The sequence below is a fragment of the Pelodiscus sinensis genome, chromosome Z (assembly GCF_052426305.1).
Source record: "Pelodiscus sinensis isolate ZL-2025 chromosome Z, ASM5242630v1, whole genome shotgun sequence".
Lineage (NCBI taxonomy): Eukaryota > Metazoa > Chordata > Testudines > Trionychidae > Pelodiscus > Pelodiscus sinensis.
In genome coordinates this window covers 20,146,075-20,162,542 of record NC_143085.1, presented here as the reverse complement: position 1 = coordinate 20,162,542, position 16,468 = coordinate 20,146,075, and the positions used below count along the sequence as shown (strand labels likewise).

At 43.2% G+C, this 16,468-nt stretch overlaps 1 protein-coding gene across 11 annotated transcripts in view; it reads left to right on the top strand.

The window, feature by feature from the left end:
- The window catches only part of EP400 (E1A binding protein p400), a 105,405-nt gene extending 89,695 nt beyond the window's left edge, over positions 1 to 15,710 (top strand). For 10 of the 11 annotated variants that reach the window (XM_089775213.1, XM_075898397.2, XM_089775214.1 and 7 more), the window contains 7 exons: positions 1,414 to 1,580; positions 3,690 to 3,899; positions 4,193 to 4,388; positions 4,572 to 4,702; positions 5,354 to 5,515; positions 6,572 to 6,649; positions 13,319 to 15,710. In XM_089775213.1, the coding sequence (XP_089631339.1) occupies positions 1,414 to 1,580; positions 3,690 to 3,899; positions 4,193 to 4,388; positions 4,572 to 4,702; positions 5,354 to 5,515; positions 6,572 to 6,649; positions 13,319 to 13,591 (1,217 nt within the window). In that variant the 3' untranslated portion in view covers positions 13,592 to 15,710. The remainder of the gene's footprint in view (positions 1 to 1,413; positions 1,581 to 3,689; positions 3,900 to 4,192; positions 4,389 to 4,571; positions 4,703 to 5,353; positions 5,516 to 6,571; positions 6,650 to 13,318) is intronic. The other variant, XM_075898394.2, reaches the window with a different exon arrangement.
- Positions 15,711 to 16,468: the final 758 nt, after the last annotated feature.

The following is a 16,468-nucleotide window of genomic DNA, read 5'->3' as shown; positions in this document are numbered from 1 at the left end:
TTATCAACAGTACAATTGTTAAATGCTGCTGAAAACTTTTAAAACCAGTTATCCTTAGTACCATAAGTTATATTTTCCTCCATTAAGTTTTACAATGTGCAAAATAGAGAAAATATTCTGATTGGTTCCTAGGCACTACTGTAATTAACATTCATTATAATTATATGTAACTGCAGCAAATACAGTTTTACTGACTATTCGTGACCTTTCCCCATTTTCAAGAAACAAAAGTATTTATTTGTTCTGTTTATGCAATCAAGAAAAACTATTTGCAGTCTACGTTCATTTACTCTTAGTTTGAGCTGGACTTTGTTTTATGCCACTTTTAATAAACAGCATAAGTTTACAAAGCAGAGAAAATTGGGTCTCCTTTCTATAGTTTTCAGTATAAAATAAATGCATATGTTCACTTACATGCTCTTTTAGTACACCCCAGAGTTTATAATAAATTGTATTAAACAATGTTGTGGCACATTATCTTCTCTGAGATTCTACATACTATTTATTCAGACACTACATTAAGACAGGGTAAGGCTTGTTAGAGGAAATCTAATGTAGTGATTAGAATAGAGAACTCATTCTGGGACTCTTGAGTTCCAGTAAACCTCTTCTGTACTGTTCTGTTCTGATCTCTAATTGTGATATATTCTGTATTTGGTTTGTACATCCATGAAATGAAGATACCTCACAGGAAAAGGAATGGCTGTTGTATGCTTAAGTGAAGTATATAAAACTCTTGAGATCTTAAAATTAAAGGTGTTATGGGAAAAGTTCTACAGATTGAACCTCTCTAGTCCGGCACCTAGAATCTGACTGTGTCCAAACAGAGAATTTGCTGAATCATAGGAGGTTAGTATGTCGCCAGACCAGAGAGTGCTGGACTAGCAAGGTTCAACCTGCATGTATTGTAACATACATAAGTAAATGTTTGATTTTTCTCAATTAATTCTGGAGCCATGTAACTATGAACTGCTCAAGAGGATTTTAACATAATCTTTTGTCAGCAGGAGCTGGGATTAGTTTTCACTTAACTGCTAATACCTGAGCATTAGCAGCCAACACTGTGCTGACATTAACTACTGACACAGAAATAAGGTGGTGTGTAAAGCAATAAATTGGTGTAATCTTGTGGATGTGAGTCTGAGTTTTCTAAATGGTTTGTTGAGCAATAGAGCCATATAGATTAGTTATCTTTTTTGTTCTGCTAAGAATGATTCTGTTGCATTCCTGCCAATATAGTTCATTTGGACCTTTCTATCCAGTCTCTTTCCTTTAATCTAATCCTGAATCTCTCCTCGGAATTAGTGTAGCAGAAAATAACAGGTTTAATTGTTGCATTAAAACTTTAAGTGAAGTTGATTAAATTAATCACATTGTAATTTTCACTTTAGAACCTTTTTGCTTTATTTACAGCTACGCCAACAGTTCAACTCTCTGGCAAAGCAATCACACCGGCTCAATTCCAGCTTCTCAGGCAGCAGCAGCAGCAGCAGGCTGCTCAGGTGCAGGTCCCACAGATTCAGACCCAGGCGCAAGCCCAGTCTCCAGCCCAAATAAAAACTGTAGGGAAGTTATCACAGGTGAGGGAAACATTCCTAAGATAACAAGAATGCTGTTCATACCTTTCTTTAAACATTTACCAGTGATTATGTCTGTGGTGACTTATGTTCTCATACTAGACAGAAAACATGAGTTCTCTGTCAAATTCACTGCTGCTCAGACTAAAATGTCATGGCAATACAGAGCGCAATAATGTAGGTTCCCTGTAAGCTATGTGGCTGAGCAACTGCACAGCTGTTTTCTGAGCTCTACTCAGAAGTCCAAAACTCCTGTGCAGGCAGGGAGCTCAGCTGAGCAGCAGAGGACGGGGCATCATCTCACTAAGCAAGCAGCTAAATGGAGCTGTTTCCATGCTTAAAACAGCTCCCAGAGCATGTAAAGAAGGAAGATAAAAGAATAAGTGACTGGGGGAAGGAGGGAGGCAGTAATTGGCTGACAGTGGGTCAGAGGGGAGAGGAGTTTGGAGAGTTCTGTTTCTGCATAGGAAGAGAGGGGCAGAAATTTAGCACTCTCAAGCCTCCTGAAAAAGGGCAGCTAAGGGTAAGTGGGGGAAGGGAGGGTGGGTGGATGCTGGCATTGAGGTGCAGTGCAGATGGGGAAGTGGGGGGAAGAGTTTATGTTGTGAGGTGGAGGAGGTATGGATAATTTGTTTGTGCTTTTTCTGGGAGTTAGGACAGGGCAGACTGCTGCTAGTTTGAGAAGCAGGGTTTTATCCCAGCCCCTGGTTGGGCTGAGGGGACATTGCACAGGAGTAGGTGAGGGAAGGAGAGTGGGTGGGTGCTGGCATCTGTATAGTAAGATGGAGGTGTGAAGGGAGTTTGGGATATGACTCACTTTCTCTTGTTTGGGATGTGACCCTCTTCTCTGTCTGACTGAGTTGCCTGGGTTGCCGGGGGGACAAAAGGGGAGGCTGTATGGGATGGATGTGTGCCAGGACATTTGAATGATTACATTTTAAACAAAGTTTACATTGGTGTTAATGGCTTAAGGTAAGAAAGACAAAGAATTTTAATAGAATTTTTTTTTGAGCATTGAAGATATCTAAAACTCTGATCTTAATGATTTTTTAAAATCTGTGTTACTAATTAATACATAATATTTCATTAAGGCCAGATCTTTGTTATGTGGTAGAGTTCTGGATCTTATAAGTCAGAAGTAGCAAGTACTAGGTATGAAGCTAGTTGTTTTGTAGGATGAAACCTTATTTGTAAGCTCTTTAAAACATTTGTCTACAAACCCTGAAGCCATGTGTTAATTTGTTCTGGGGCTTCTACTATTTCAGTTTTGTTAGTCTCTAAAGTGCTGCAGGACCATTCATTGTTTTTTTTCCAGTTACAGACTAACATAGCTACCCTTTTGAGTTGGTGACACACACAAGATGAAAGTTTCAAACCAAGAGAACTTTGATCTGTTTTTATAGCATGGATCCTAAACACTTTCCAGAGAAACTGTATAAGCCTTAGTGAATGCCTTTTACTCTCCTTTCCAGTGTCAGTAAATATTGTATTAGTCATGCTATTTGTAGTTGACCCGTAGATTTGTTAGCATGTTAAAGCTGAAGTCTGTGGATAATATGTATGTTGGTGTGTTTACTAGCTTGAGTTGTTAGGATGATGATACATGTATTCCAAAGATATTGTTAATTATCTTTTTTTATTTGATTTCATATTAAATATCGTAAGCATTGCTCCATGTTATTTATCCCTTGTTTTAATATTGTGTGTGTGTGTGTGTGTGTGTGTGTGTGTGTGTGTGTGTGTGTGTGTGTGTGTGTGTTTTGGTTTGGTTTGGTTTTTGGTTTGGTTTGTTGGCAGTACACATCCACACACTACCTCAATTGGTGTTTCACATAAGAAATTTCAACCTGCCCAAAAGAAAATTCAACTCAAACAAGGATAGAAAATGTTAGAGGGAACACTGATGCGAACTAGTTTAAGTTTATTCAGTATTCCCAGTAAAACAGTAGACAAGCACTAGGTATCTGTTCTTTAACAGAGCCACATTCTTTGTTTCATTGCTCATTGGACTGAACTGGGAGAACAACCGTAACTTGTAGATACAGGAGATGTATCCTCCATGCCTAAAACCAATAATGAAATTGAAAACCATAAAAATGTTTGTACTTTCAGGAGCAGCTGATCAAATTGCAGAAACAGAAACTGCAGCTTCCTCAACAGCAAGCAGCACAACAACAGACACAACCAGGGACACAACAACAGACAACACAAGTACAAGTGCAACAGCAGCAACAAACTCAACAACTTACTGCTGTCACGGCACCCCGACCTGGAGCAGTACTTACGGGCACAACTGTGACAAACCTGCAGGTTGCTCGTCTTGTAAGTTGCAGTACACTCCGTTAAAATGCACTTAAACAGCTAGTTCTGCACTCGTTAAAATGAATGAGATGTTGTATGTAACTCTAGCATCTGATTCTCATGTACACTGAAGCCCCCCTTGCACTGCTCTGACATAAAGTGAGTGTAAATGTAATTTAAACCCACTTTAAGAACAATGTAAAGGATCTTTAGCATAAATGATAATCAGGCCCATAGTTTTTAACATACAATTATCTTGCAATGACACCAAATATTCTCTGTCTGTACAATAATCCTAATTCCTTGCTGCTTAGACTCGTGTTCCTGCTTCCCAGCTTCAAGCACAAGGACAGATCCAGGCCCAAACACCTCAGGCAGCGCAGGTTACTTTGGCAAAGCCTCCAGTGGTGTCAGTTCCAGCTGCTGTCGTGTCATCTGCAGGAGTAACCACTCTCCCTGTTACGGTTGCTGGGATTAGTGTGGCGATTGGACAGCCACAGAAAGCCGCAGGTACTTCAATATATTGGGAGTACAGTATAATTTCACAATATGCTTTTGTAAAGTTCTGTGACACTTCAGTTTTGTACTAGATGCTTTCTCCCTCTCATTTCAAGATTTGAAAAATACAGTTTGAAATTCAGTCAACTTTAAAAATGAGTTGAAAGTGTTTCACATATACTACCTAATTTTCAGGAGGACAGACAGTAGTGGCACAACCTCTGCATGTTCAACAGCTGCTAAAACTGAAGCATCATCCAACAGGACAGCAACAGAAAGCCATCCAGCCCCAAGTCGCACAAGGCCAAGCTACTGTACAGCAAAAGGTATTTCCTTCATTTGTTCTTTTTATGCATTGTTGTGACAGCATCTGTGACCAAAGTCTTCACTAGATTATTCATAGACTTTTAGCAGTTCAGATTGTGATGAATGGGTCTGAAGGATCTATGTATTCCCAGAAGACTTACTTAGGAAACTACAATTCTGGTAGAGAATGCACTTCTATTATAAGCATCTATCTTTGGGCATTTAATAATTTTCTGAAAAAAATCACACTTTGGTTGATTTTTCATGCCCAAAACTGTTTTAAAATAAACAAAATTTTGGACTTTAAATATACCCAAATATGGAAAAGTGCTGAATTTTCATCAAGTAAATTTTCTACGTGCCTTTTGCACAATATCATAAAAACAACTTATCCGTGAAACTTCAAATTTATCACGGACCTTGCTCTCAGTGAGGAAAATGTCAAATTGACTTTGCTACAAGTTAAAGTTTATAAGTTTGTGTAAAGTTCTGAAAGTTCATTGTGTTCAGAAATGTTTTTTCTTCTGTGTGCATTGGTTTTTCACCAACACTTATTTGTTGAATATTAACTCTGAAATAATCTAGTAAATTTGATTACTGAAGCATAGTGATTAGCAATGTATCTTTTCAGAAGTGTGCTGTACTCACTGATTTCTATTTTTCTGCGCCAGATAAACGCTCAACAAGTTGCTGTCCAATCCCAACAGCAGACTTCACAACAACAGAAAGTTACCTATAGTGCACAGCCAGCCATTAAAACCCAATTCCTGACAACTCCAATTCCTCAGGCCCAAAAACCCGGTGGAACCCAGCAAGTGCAGGCACAGATACAGGTACAGGGGCACAATTTCTTCCCTTGAAGTTTATATTGTGTGACTAGTAATTAGCAAAGACCACAGTTTTACTGCTCTTCGGGCAGGTTGGAGTTTAAGTGCTGGCCTCAATACGGGTTATATGTTCTTACGTTCTTAAAAACAGATTGTGGTTGTAAAACTCGCTGGGTACAATTGCAGCCTTGTAGACTGCTGTGGGTTCTCTCTAGTACCCAGGAGCAGATAAGAGAATGAGTGGTAACTTGGAGAGCCATGATTCTTCCCCCGCACCCTTCTTTCTTTTGAGGAGTAAGTTAAGCCCTTTTCATCCAACAGCTTATTCCTCACTACTCACCCCTCAACAGTTCTGAGTAGTGATTGGGAAAGGGGGAATAGAGTCCTGGCTTTATTCCCGTTTGCCACCACTTCCTTACAAAACTGTTTGCAATGTGGAGACAAGGTGCATGAAGTGACATCTTTTTTTGAACCAACTTCTGTTTGCGAGACAATCTTTTGAGCTCTTCTAAGAAGTTGGTCTAATAAAATGTATTACCTTTCCCATCTCTGCTAATATTCTGGGATCAACATGGATACATCAACACTACATACAATGGGAAGTAGCAGACTGGTGGTTCCTGCTCGTTTCTGCTTAACTAGCTCACTATCTAACTGGGCAAGCAAGGAGATTAAAGAAATGAAACCTTATTCCCCTCCATAATCAAGTAAAGGCTGTGACAGTCCAACCCTTTAGAATTACTAAGCTTGTTCTAGTTTAACTGCTTAGCAACAATGTCTCTAACATACAAGGTGTGGATTGACCCAAAAGATTTATTTAGTGCAATAAACTTAAAGCTTTTAATGAAAATAAAACACTGCCCAAGTGCAGAATTCCTCACTACACTGTCCAGTTCCTCTGGGGGGAATTTCCAAAGGATAGTTTGCTCTTTCAGAAAATGCTGTGGCTTGGTAATCGCCGGAATAGACCAAACCGGTCATAAACCGTTTTACAAAGTGTATTGAAAAAATAACTGTCATTTTTCTTTTAACAAGAATCTTCTCTATTTTATGCATCTAAAGGTTGCCAAGCTTCCACAAGTGGTCCAGCAACAAACGACTGTTGCCAATATTCAGCAGATGGTTTCGGTTTCCCAGCAGGTAAAGTGACACAATAGAAGATACACAATGTAACACAATAGAAGATATACAGTCTGTTTCAGTCTATCTTATTCAGATAAATGTAATTTTCTTTTTCGTGTACAGTATGCACTATTTGTTAAATACTTAATATTTTGGGGGGGTTTCCCTAAAAATTAGAAATGCAGTCATTGGGCATAGGATCAAATGCTGTATATTTCTATTTATTATTACTCTTGATGATCCTAAACAAGCTTGTCTTATTTCATCTGGAGCTGAAGAGAGCATCTAATAGTTGTGCCTCATCATCAAGATGTGTGATTTAAAGATAAGGATAAACACGAAGAGAATTAAACTAATGGCAGCTAACTCTGTGATTTGTTCTATTTAAAGCATGGGGGAAATAGTTACAAGTTTGTTTGTTATTTTGTCATGGCCAACATGTGCTAGATGCTTCACAGAAAATAAATATTCAATGCAACAGAATCAGGGTGGGGCAAGCAAGGATGAGGGGAATGAAGATGAAACTAAAAACTAAGTAGCTGATAGTCAACTTTAAACTGTTTGAAATAATGGCTTTCAGAACATTAGCCATAAACATGTTAGGTCTTACTTTTTTTCAACAAAAATAAATATTGAGGGCAGGATATTCAAATGATCAGTGTTGACCAAGTCTGCTTTCACTTAATAACACATAGCTTTTATATAGCACTGTACATAAATAGATCTGAAAGCCCCTCGCAAAGGAGGTATGTATCCTTTTTCCCATTTTACAGCTGTGTGAGTTTTACATTGACTTCAGTGAAAGCACAGTTAGTTACTATCTTGAATGTTCAGAATTTTTCTGTGCCCTTAATGCACCACTTCACAAGGGATGTGTTTCCTCTTTGATTGACAGAGCACTTGCTGTCCTAAAGCTTCACTTCTCTCTTCCTTGTTCTGCCTCTGATGCAGGCAGTGGCCATTGAAGTTGCTCCTCTATTTGTATTCCTGTGATCTCAAAATAGATAAGCTGGAAAACTTTGAGAACCTCCATGCAGCCCCTCTCTGTGGCCACGGCTGGTCAAATTAGGTGCAGGACTAGGCTATCTTACTCAACAGAAGTATGCCAGCTATAGCCCCATCCCTCCCTTCTCCACCTTCTGTAAAGATGGGGTAAGGGACTCCAATGCCTTTATTTACAGTGGCTGATGATCTTCCATTGATCTCTTCCAACCCTCCTGCTCTCCTCCCTGCTTTCCTTCTCTTGAAGAATACAGCTGTATTGGAATCTAATGCCCATATCCTCCCCACCTCTGTTCAGGCTCTCTGGCCCACTACAAGGAGGGTGGGTAACAGTTCTATTCACTTTTGGATCTGGTGTACGGTGCTAGAGGTGCTATCTCTCTTTCTTACTGTAAACTAGCAGAATTATCCAGCATTGCCTGGATCCTTCAGTGCAGGAGGCTGGTGGTGTAGCGGGGTGCAGGAGTCAAGGCACAGGCTTGTGGGGGGCAGTGCAGGAGGTTGGGGAAATAAAAGTGATGATTGGGGGATGAGGAGGGGCTCAGGGCATGGGTCCCATCCAGCACAGATCTTTTTTTTCTCCCTCCAGTCTTCCCTAGTTACACAGGGGTGCTTTCTCCCCTCTGCCCCGGTCCCTCCCCCCATCCCAGCCACCAGGGGCCTTCTCACTCCCTCTCCCCATGGCACTGGGGGTGGGGAGGAGGGAAGGGTTTGGGGCAGGAGAGTCTACTTATCCTGTCTGGTGGCAGGCAAGATGCAGAGCCCTAGCCATGCTGGCCACTCCCTTGGTGGTTCCGCTGTCCCCAGTGGACACTCTGCAGGATAGCTCTTCCCTGCAGGCTCTCTGCCCTCCAGTGGCCACTCTCAGTTTTGCATTCCTCCAAACACCCGCTCCTCCCTTTGCATGTTATGGAAAACAGTCCCTTTCTGGGACTACTTCAAGTGGTTGCTCATGTCCATTTGAATCAGGTGCACGCACCACATCTTCCAGAGCGTTTTCCCTAGCAGTATCCGTAGCGCCAGCAGGGCGCCCTCTGGAGTGGCGCCACTATGGTGGAGCATAAGCTCCCCCTCCTCAGTTGCTTCTTACCGCCCATGACGGTCGTTGGAGCGTGTCTCTCTGTTAGAGTACTTAATGGTTCCCATTTCTCTTAGTGTTATAGATAGTTGTAAATAGTTCAAATTACAGTAAAACTCCATTAGTCCTGCATCTAATGCTCCGGGACTCCTGATGGTCCGGCACCATCAGGAACCCGGAAGTGCTGGGGCAGCCGGACAGGCTTCCCCCATTCAGCTGCTGCTGAAACTGACCAGCAGCTGAATCGGGGAAGCCGGGAGCAGAGCAGCTGGGGTGCTGCCGGGTTGGTCCCGTAGCGCTGCCCCTCGGGGCTTCAGGACCAACCCGGCAGCACCGCAGCTGCTCTTGAGGATGCCTGGGGCAGAGCCGGACTATCATAAGGGGGGGCTATGAGGGGTCCAGGGTGGCATCCCCTCCCACCCCACTCCAGACCCCTCATAGCCCCCCCTTCTGATAGTCCAGCACCCCCTGGGTCCTAAATGTGCCGGATTATCGGAAGTTTACTGTAGTTAGATGCTTAGCAGTTCTTTGTGTTTCTCCTTCTCCCCCTTCGGGCGTGAGGAATGCCTGGGCCGCAAGGCTTTAAGGCTTGCGCTGTATGCGCTTAATTCATGCCCAAGGGAGACCCTCACAATAGCTGTTTGAAGTGTTTGGGTGAGGGTCACCTAGCAGATGCCTGTAAGATCTGCAGGTCGTTCAAGCTGCACACGAAGAGGGAGCGGGACTCGCATTTGAAGCTTCTCCTCATGGAGGTGGCTTTACAGCCGGAACCGACCAGACATTCCACGGTGCGCAGTGCACCAGCGTCAACGTGCAACGCTTCATCCCATGCACGGACTTCGGTACTGAGGCCTCGGCATTGTTCTCACTCACTGTTCTCACTCACGCCAAAGAAGTTAAGGTCTTCGTGGGATAGGTCTCTGAGCCAGAAGTCCAGGTTCGGCCTGCACTGTCGCCTTGAATCCCCGGTGCGGCATAAGAGAGCTGTACGACCATCAAGTCCAGGTCAGCTACCCTCACATCATCCTTCGATGCTGGACACTTTTGAAGCAGCGCAGGACCTGATTATTAGCCTCACTGCCTCCCCTCCGTTGTCGGTTGAGGCGGAGAGGTCGAGGTTTTCGATGCCGGGAGCCATGTTGGCACCGGCTTCTCCTCCACACCGGTTGGATTGGTCGGCACCGGTCACATATGCAGCGGGACCGTCCCCTGTGGGACCAGTACCGCTTGCCCCTACCTCGGTGCCAACCTCGACGCAGGCTGCCAGGCCTCACGCGGTGCCCAACTAGCCTCGACCCTCATCAGTGCTGGGACCTCTCCCGGAACTGGTCTTGGCTGCTCCTTTGCCGTATTTCTCAGGCCTTGTGTCACCATCAATGGCACCGTATTTACTCAAGCCTTGTGGCACCGTCAATGGCACCAGCACTGATCCTGACCCTCTTGGCCAGGGTGCCGCTTCAGTCTTTGGCACCAGGCTCTTCGGCACAAATATGAGCACAGGCGCCGGGCTCTTCAGCACTGATGCAGGTACCGGCATCGGCCCCATGGGCCATGCGGGTACCACCGACGCCGATCTCTTCAATGGCGACCTCTACGGCTTCAGCGCTTTCCATCCTGCCTGCTGTGGTGTCCACGGATGCATCCTTCCATGTGGCAGTAAGACCCAGCCACAGGAGGTTCCTCCACTTTATTGTATCCTGCTGTCACTTGCAGTTTACGGTGCTCCCGTTTGGTGTCTCAACAGCACCCAGGGTCTTCACAAAATGCATGTCGGTCGTAGTGGCTTTCCTCCGCAAAAAAAGGGGTACACGTTTTTCCGTACCTAGACGACTGGCTGATTCGTGGTCGATCCTACCAACAAGTAGAGGCTTATGTTTCCCTTACAAGAACTCTCTTCGTAAGACTGGGCCTCATGCTCAACGAGAAAAAGTCACTGTTGACTCCCTCTCAGCGCCTCAAATTCGTGGGGGCTCTCTTGGACACCAGGGTGGTGACAGCATTCCTCCCCAGGGACAGATTTCTGGCCATAGTGGAGCTGATCTCCAAGTTAACCCGGTTCCCCATTACGACTGCTGGGCCACATGGTGGCATGCACATATGTGGTACGCTATGCTCAAATGAGGCTCAGACCCCTGCAAGCCTTGTTAGCAAAGTCATTCGACCAGTCCAGGGTCTCTGGGACATGGTTCTCACAGTGCTTCCAGAGGTAATCGCCACCTTACAGTGGTGGACTCAGGAGGCTGTGGTGTGTAGCAGAGTTCCGTTTACTGTGCCTCCCCCCTCAATCACACCGGTGACAGATGCCACGAACCTGGGTTGGGGAGCGCACCTGGGGCGTCACAGGACCCAGGGCTTGTGGTCTCCTGCAAAGTGAGCCCTGCACATAAATGTCTGGGAGCTCAGGGTGGTCAGGAGAGCCTATGAGACGTTCCTGTCGAAGTTGTCCCGTCCAGGGGAGATGCCATGACCATACCGTGGCCAGCAGGCATCCTCTATGCATTCCCTCCATTCCCCTTAATTCCCAGGGTTCTGACCAGGGTCCCCTTCAGGTCCACGGTCATCCTGATAGCCCCTCGGTGGCCCAGTCAGTTCTGGTTCCCAATCCTGGTAGACATGCTCACCGAGGAGCCTATAACACTCCCACTGGTTCAGGATCTCCTCACCCAACCTTGTGACTGGGGGCTCATGGTTCACCCGAATCTCAACTCTTTCCACCTGACGGCCTGGTTTATCCGTGGCTGACCCAATCAGAAATGGAATGTTCCCAGGAGGTGCAGATGGTGTTCCTAGGTAGCAGGAAGCCGTCCACCAGGCGGTCCTATGCAGCCAAGTGGCGGCGGTTCTTGTCTTGAGTGTCCAGAAAGGGGGGTACACCCGTCCTGTGCTCCTGTCCCATCCATTCTGGACTACCTTTTTGAGCTTAGGTCAGGTGGTCTCTTTACCTCTTCTGTCAAAATCCATGTGGCATCACTCTCCGCCTTCCATGTTGGATCAGCAGGAGTCTCTCTGTTCTCTGAACCTGTCGTCAAAAGGTTCCTTAAGGGTTTGGATGAGTCATATCCCTTGGTTAGACCCCCTCTCCCCGCTTGGGACCTTAACCTTGTGTTGTCTAGACTTGTGTTGCCCCCCCTTTGAGCCGCTGGCTACGTGTTCTTTGAAGCACCTCTTTATGAAGTTTGCGTTCATTGTAGCCATTACGTCGGCTCACAGGGTCTCCGAGCTGAGGGCGCTAACTGTAAACCCCCTCTACCTAGTGTTCTCAGAGAATAATGTGAGGCTTCACCCTCACCCGGCCTTTCTCCCCAAGGTGGTGTCACCGTTCCATCTGTCCCAAGAAATTTACCTCCCGGTTTTCTTTCCAAAGCCCCAATGCCTCTCCTAGGGAGCAAGTACTCTACTCCCTAGACGCTAGGCGGGCATTAGCCTTTTATGTTGACGGAACGAAACCCTTTCACAAGTCCATGCGACTGTTCATGGTTTTCCCGGACAGAATGAAAGGGCTCCCTATTTCGATCCAGAGGTTGTCCAAGGAGTCTTATGTCCTGGCTGGGAAGGTCCCGCCCCGGGTTACAGCACATTCCATCAGGGCGCAGGTGTCCTCTGTAGCTTTTGGGGCGCAGGTTCCCATTACAGAAATCTGCAGGGCAGCCACATGGTCGTCAGTGTGTACCTTTACGGCGCACTATGTGCTGACACAGCAGGCCAGGAAGGACGCAGGGTTGGGCTCTGCGGTCCTCAGCTCTGTGTTGTAAATATGTTTATTTTTTCTCCGTACCACATTGCACTTTAGTTAACAGTTTCCTGTGTTATATTACTGGAATAAATATGTTCTGGATTGTTCAGCTTTCATGGACTTCTCTTTCTTGGTGCTCCGACCCCTCCTCCGTAAATGGGAAGTCACCTGATTCGAATGGACATGAGCAACCACTCGAAGAAGAAAAGAACAGTTACTTACCTGTAACTTGTTCTTCAAAATGTGTTGCTCAGGTCCATTCGATTTCCCCCCCTGCCTCTCCTTTGTCGGAGAGTCTGGCAAGAAGGAACTGAGGAGGGAGAAGGCCGGTAGGGGTACTTATGCTCCGCCATAGGGTGCCACTCCAGGGGCGCCCTCCTGGCACTACGGGTACCACTAGGGAAAACGCTCCGGCAGACGCGGTGCATGTGGTGCACGCACCTGATTCGAATGGACATGAGAAACACATCTCAAAGAACAACAGTTACAGGTAAGTAACTATTCTTTTCTCCTGGCTCAACCAAATTCTGACCTTGCTTTAAGTTAGGAGAAGAAGAAGCCGCCTACCAAATTTGGTGGCCCTATCTCTTACTATTAGGAGGAGTTCTCAAACAAATGGACTCTCAAACACACTTAGATAGGTGCATTCTTAGATAGATAAATAGATAGAGGGGGCACACACTTCACTAGCTTTATCTATCTATCTAATCTACTATGATTGGTTCACCTGCCTGTCAGTCAGAAGTAAGACCGTACAAGTGAACTGTTACACTGTGATGTTTTAGGCATATTTTAGGCATGTTCGTACTAGTGACGAACTCTGTATTTAATGTTGAACCATATTTTTATTTTCTGTCATTTATAATATTTTTAGGTTCAGGCTCAGCCCCAAACTGTGACACTGTCTCAGACTACTGCTGGTCAACAGCAAGTCCAAGTGATTCCAGCAACAACTGCTACAGCTCAAGTGGTCCAGCAGAAACTGATACAGCAGCAAGTTGTTACAACAGCATCTCCCCAAATTCAAGCCCCGGGTGTACAGAATACAGCCCAGGCACCAGTACCATCTGAAGCCCAAAATCAGCAAGCAAAAGTACAAATGAGGACACCTACTGTCAGATTGAAGGCACCCACCAAACCTAGTTGAATTAATGATTAAATTGCAATAAGCATGGAAATACTACATTTTGTGTTTTCTAAGCCATGACAACATGGTCAGGTTCTCTGCAGTTCCTCATTCAAATGAAGATAAACCCCTTTCATTTTCTAACAGAAGGATTTTTGGCAGTGTACATGTATCATAGAAACTCCCAAAAAGCTTCAGAAAATGCTCGTAAAGTTCATACGTGGCACATTCTGCCCCAGCAAAAAGCATTATCTGTGCTTGCTCAAAACATACAATGCAAATATTTCCATTTAATTTCTGCCCAGCTTCACAAAAAATAAAATAGTGATATCCCTTAAATAATTTCATCCATATAATATATTGTATAACTGCCAGTAAGAATATGCAGTCTTCTGCTATAATGTGTATGAGCCTTTAATATCTATTGCAAACACATACCAAGAAGTAAGTATAACTAGTGAAGCAGAGTGCTTTCTACCCATCTGAAAGCTGCATGTGGTTCTCAGTCGAGGTGATCATACCTCAGAGAAACCAATTATATCTGAAGTTATTCCTGTAGAGGTTAGCCAGTAAATGTGAAAATCTGTAAGTATCTGTAATTAAAAAGAAAAGAACCATGTTTCATCCATTTTTGTAAGGCTTTTAAAATGTTTGTTAGTAGTTTTGTGTACAGTTTATTGAAGCACCCATCTTGTACGCGCTCTCATATTTCACTTTAAGATAATGGATATTTTAGGCATGTGTGCTGAATACTGTATTGATAGTAGATGTGTATTAAAGTGTACCCCATTTTTTGGTAAAAAAATTGTTTAATTGGTATTTCTAACAGCCCTTAGTTGTTTCTTATGAGACTTCCAAATCAGACTATCACAAGCAGATGAAATTTAACTCTATTCTTGTGATGTTTAAATTTCAGTACTTTCTACTCATCTATCAACTTGGGGGAGTGGGAAATAGAAAATTTAAATCTAAGACTAATTCTTCAATTGTGTAATGAATAAGATCTAACTTTTATACTATTCTTTTACTAAAGCTAAAGGTGAATGTATCTTCAGGAGGGTATTTTGGATGCTAATAGAGCCTGGCCTCTTCCTTTGCATCAGTTTACCTTATTGTTATACCACAAAATGAGCAAAAAGCTGCATAGAACTGGGGTGGGAGACCTGCTAACTATTTGCGGACTATTTTTAAGAGAGGGTTCAAAAAGCTCTTGGTGGATGAATAGATTTGTTTTATTTTGGCCACAAAATTGCATGATGCAGAAATAAAAGTCAATAATAATGGAAACATTCAGTTCTGAAAATCACCAACTTTTCCCTATTCTTGCAGTCTTTTCAATATTTTAGGTGGGGAAGCTAATTAAAAGAAAGAAATAGTTCATTTGTTTATCTTTTATTCTTATGTCTGTATAGTCAAACAGTAAGTAATGGCTCAAGAGAAATACATAAGCAGCTCCTCTATTCTAAATAGGAAATGTCTCATTCAGTGAAGATCCAGAATGTAAACAATAGGGTCAGGCAGAGTTCCTGATTACTTTTTTTAATCTCATTGCCTCTTTTCTCCTGCATTTTACTATTTTTCTTGGTTCTCAGGTTGTTGGCTTTTTTAACTAAATTTGTACTTGAGTAAACTAGCTATGAGTTTTTAGATTCCCCTGATTTTATCTGAGCCAGGGACATTAGCTAATCTTTATTAGCAGCTCTGGAACACAAACTAATAAAGTTGGCAGGGGAATAGTTACAATGTAATTACAGCAGGATAACTGACATCATGTATGGTATATTATTTCTTATCCAAAAGTATTACCTAGTAAGCCCCAATTTTATTTTCAAATGTTCAGCTTTTATGAATTTGAAAGTTGGGGGAGACAGAACACTTGCAACAGTGGGGGAAAAAAACCTGCTGATTACATCAATGTGTTGGTCTGATTCAGTCTAAAGAAGCATTTTTAGTTTTTTGTTAAGGTCAGTTAATGAAGATAAAAATAATTTTTTTCATTGCTGCCCTCCCAAGATGTTAGAAAGTCAACCTATTTGTAAATACCTTATTGAACATAAATATTTGTACTTGAGAAGTAGGATTGTAAGGAACAGTGATGTACCCTACCTGACGATGTAATAAAGTGTACATTTTTATAACACATCTGTCATTTCAGTATTGTGTAGGGAAATATTTTATTACATTAGATTGTTTTGAAAATGCAAGCAGATATTAATATAATTACATCTCTGAAGAAATTGTGTTCATCACCCAGAAAACCCCATCTCAGCTCATCCCCTCCAATGCTATAATATTTATTTTATGTTACTTAAATTCCTTCCTCTGAATCTATCACTTCACTTTTTAAATGAGTAGAGCATTAGATTTTACTGACTGCTAGTAATGTGCTCTTGTGAGGGGAAAGACATTTTTGTCCATGGGTTTAATCTATTTTTTAAATGTTAATTTGGATTGGTCAAATCAGTGCAGATAAAATAATCTTTATAAACCTAGTCAAGGTGTTTAAATGCATGGAGAGGACTGTTGTTAATGCTGGGTTTTCTGTCATTGTGATCTAAGGAGAGTTTACTGCTGAGCTGCTTGACCAGAGATTGTTTCTGGTTCTCCCACTGCTGCTTGCTTTAAAACGGTCAATTTGCCCACCTCACTCTCCCTTTGCTCTTTTTCTCCTGCGTGTATCTACACTTCTCGCATTCTCTTAGGTCCCCTCCAAGCTACCACTGACTCTTCACAAACCTGTTTGTTTTTTGAAGGGAACACGGAATGAGGTCCCATACTCCTATTGTTTGGGGGAAACCTTAAGGGAAATCTAGGCTCAAGTCAATGCTTTTTACAAAAGCACTAAATCTATAGTGCTACTAGGCTCTATATAAAGTACATTTGACTATATAAATCAAC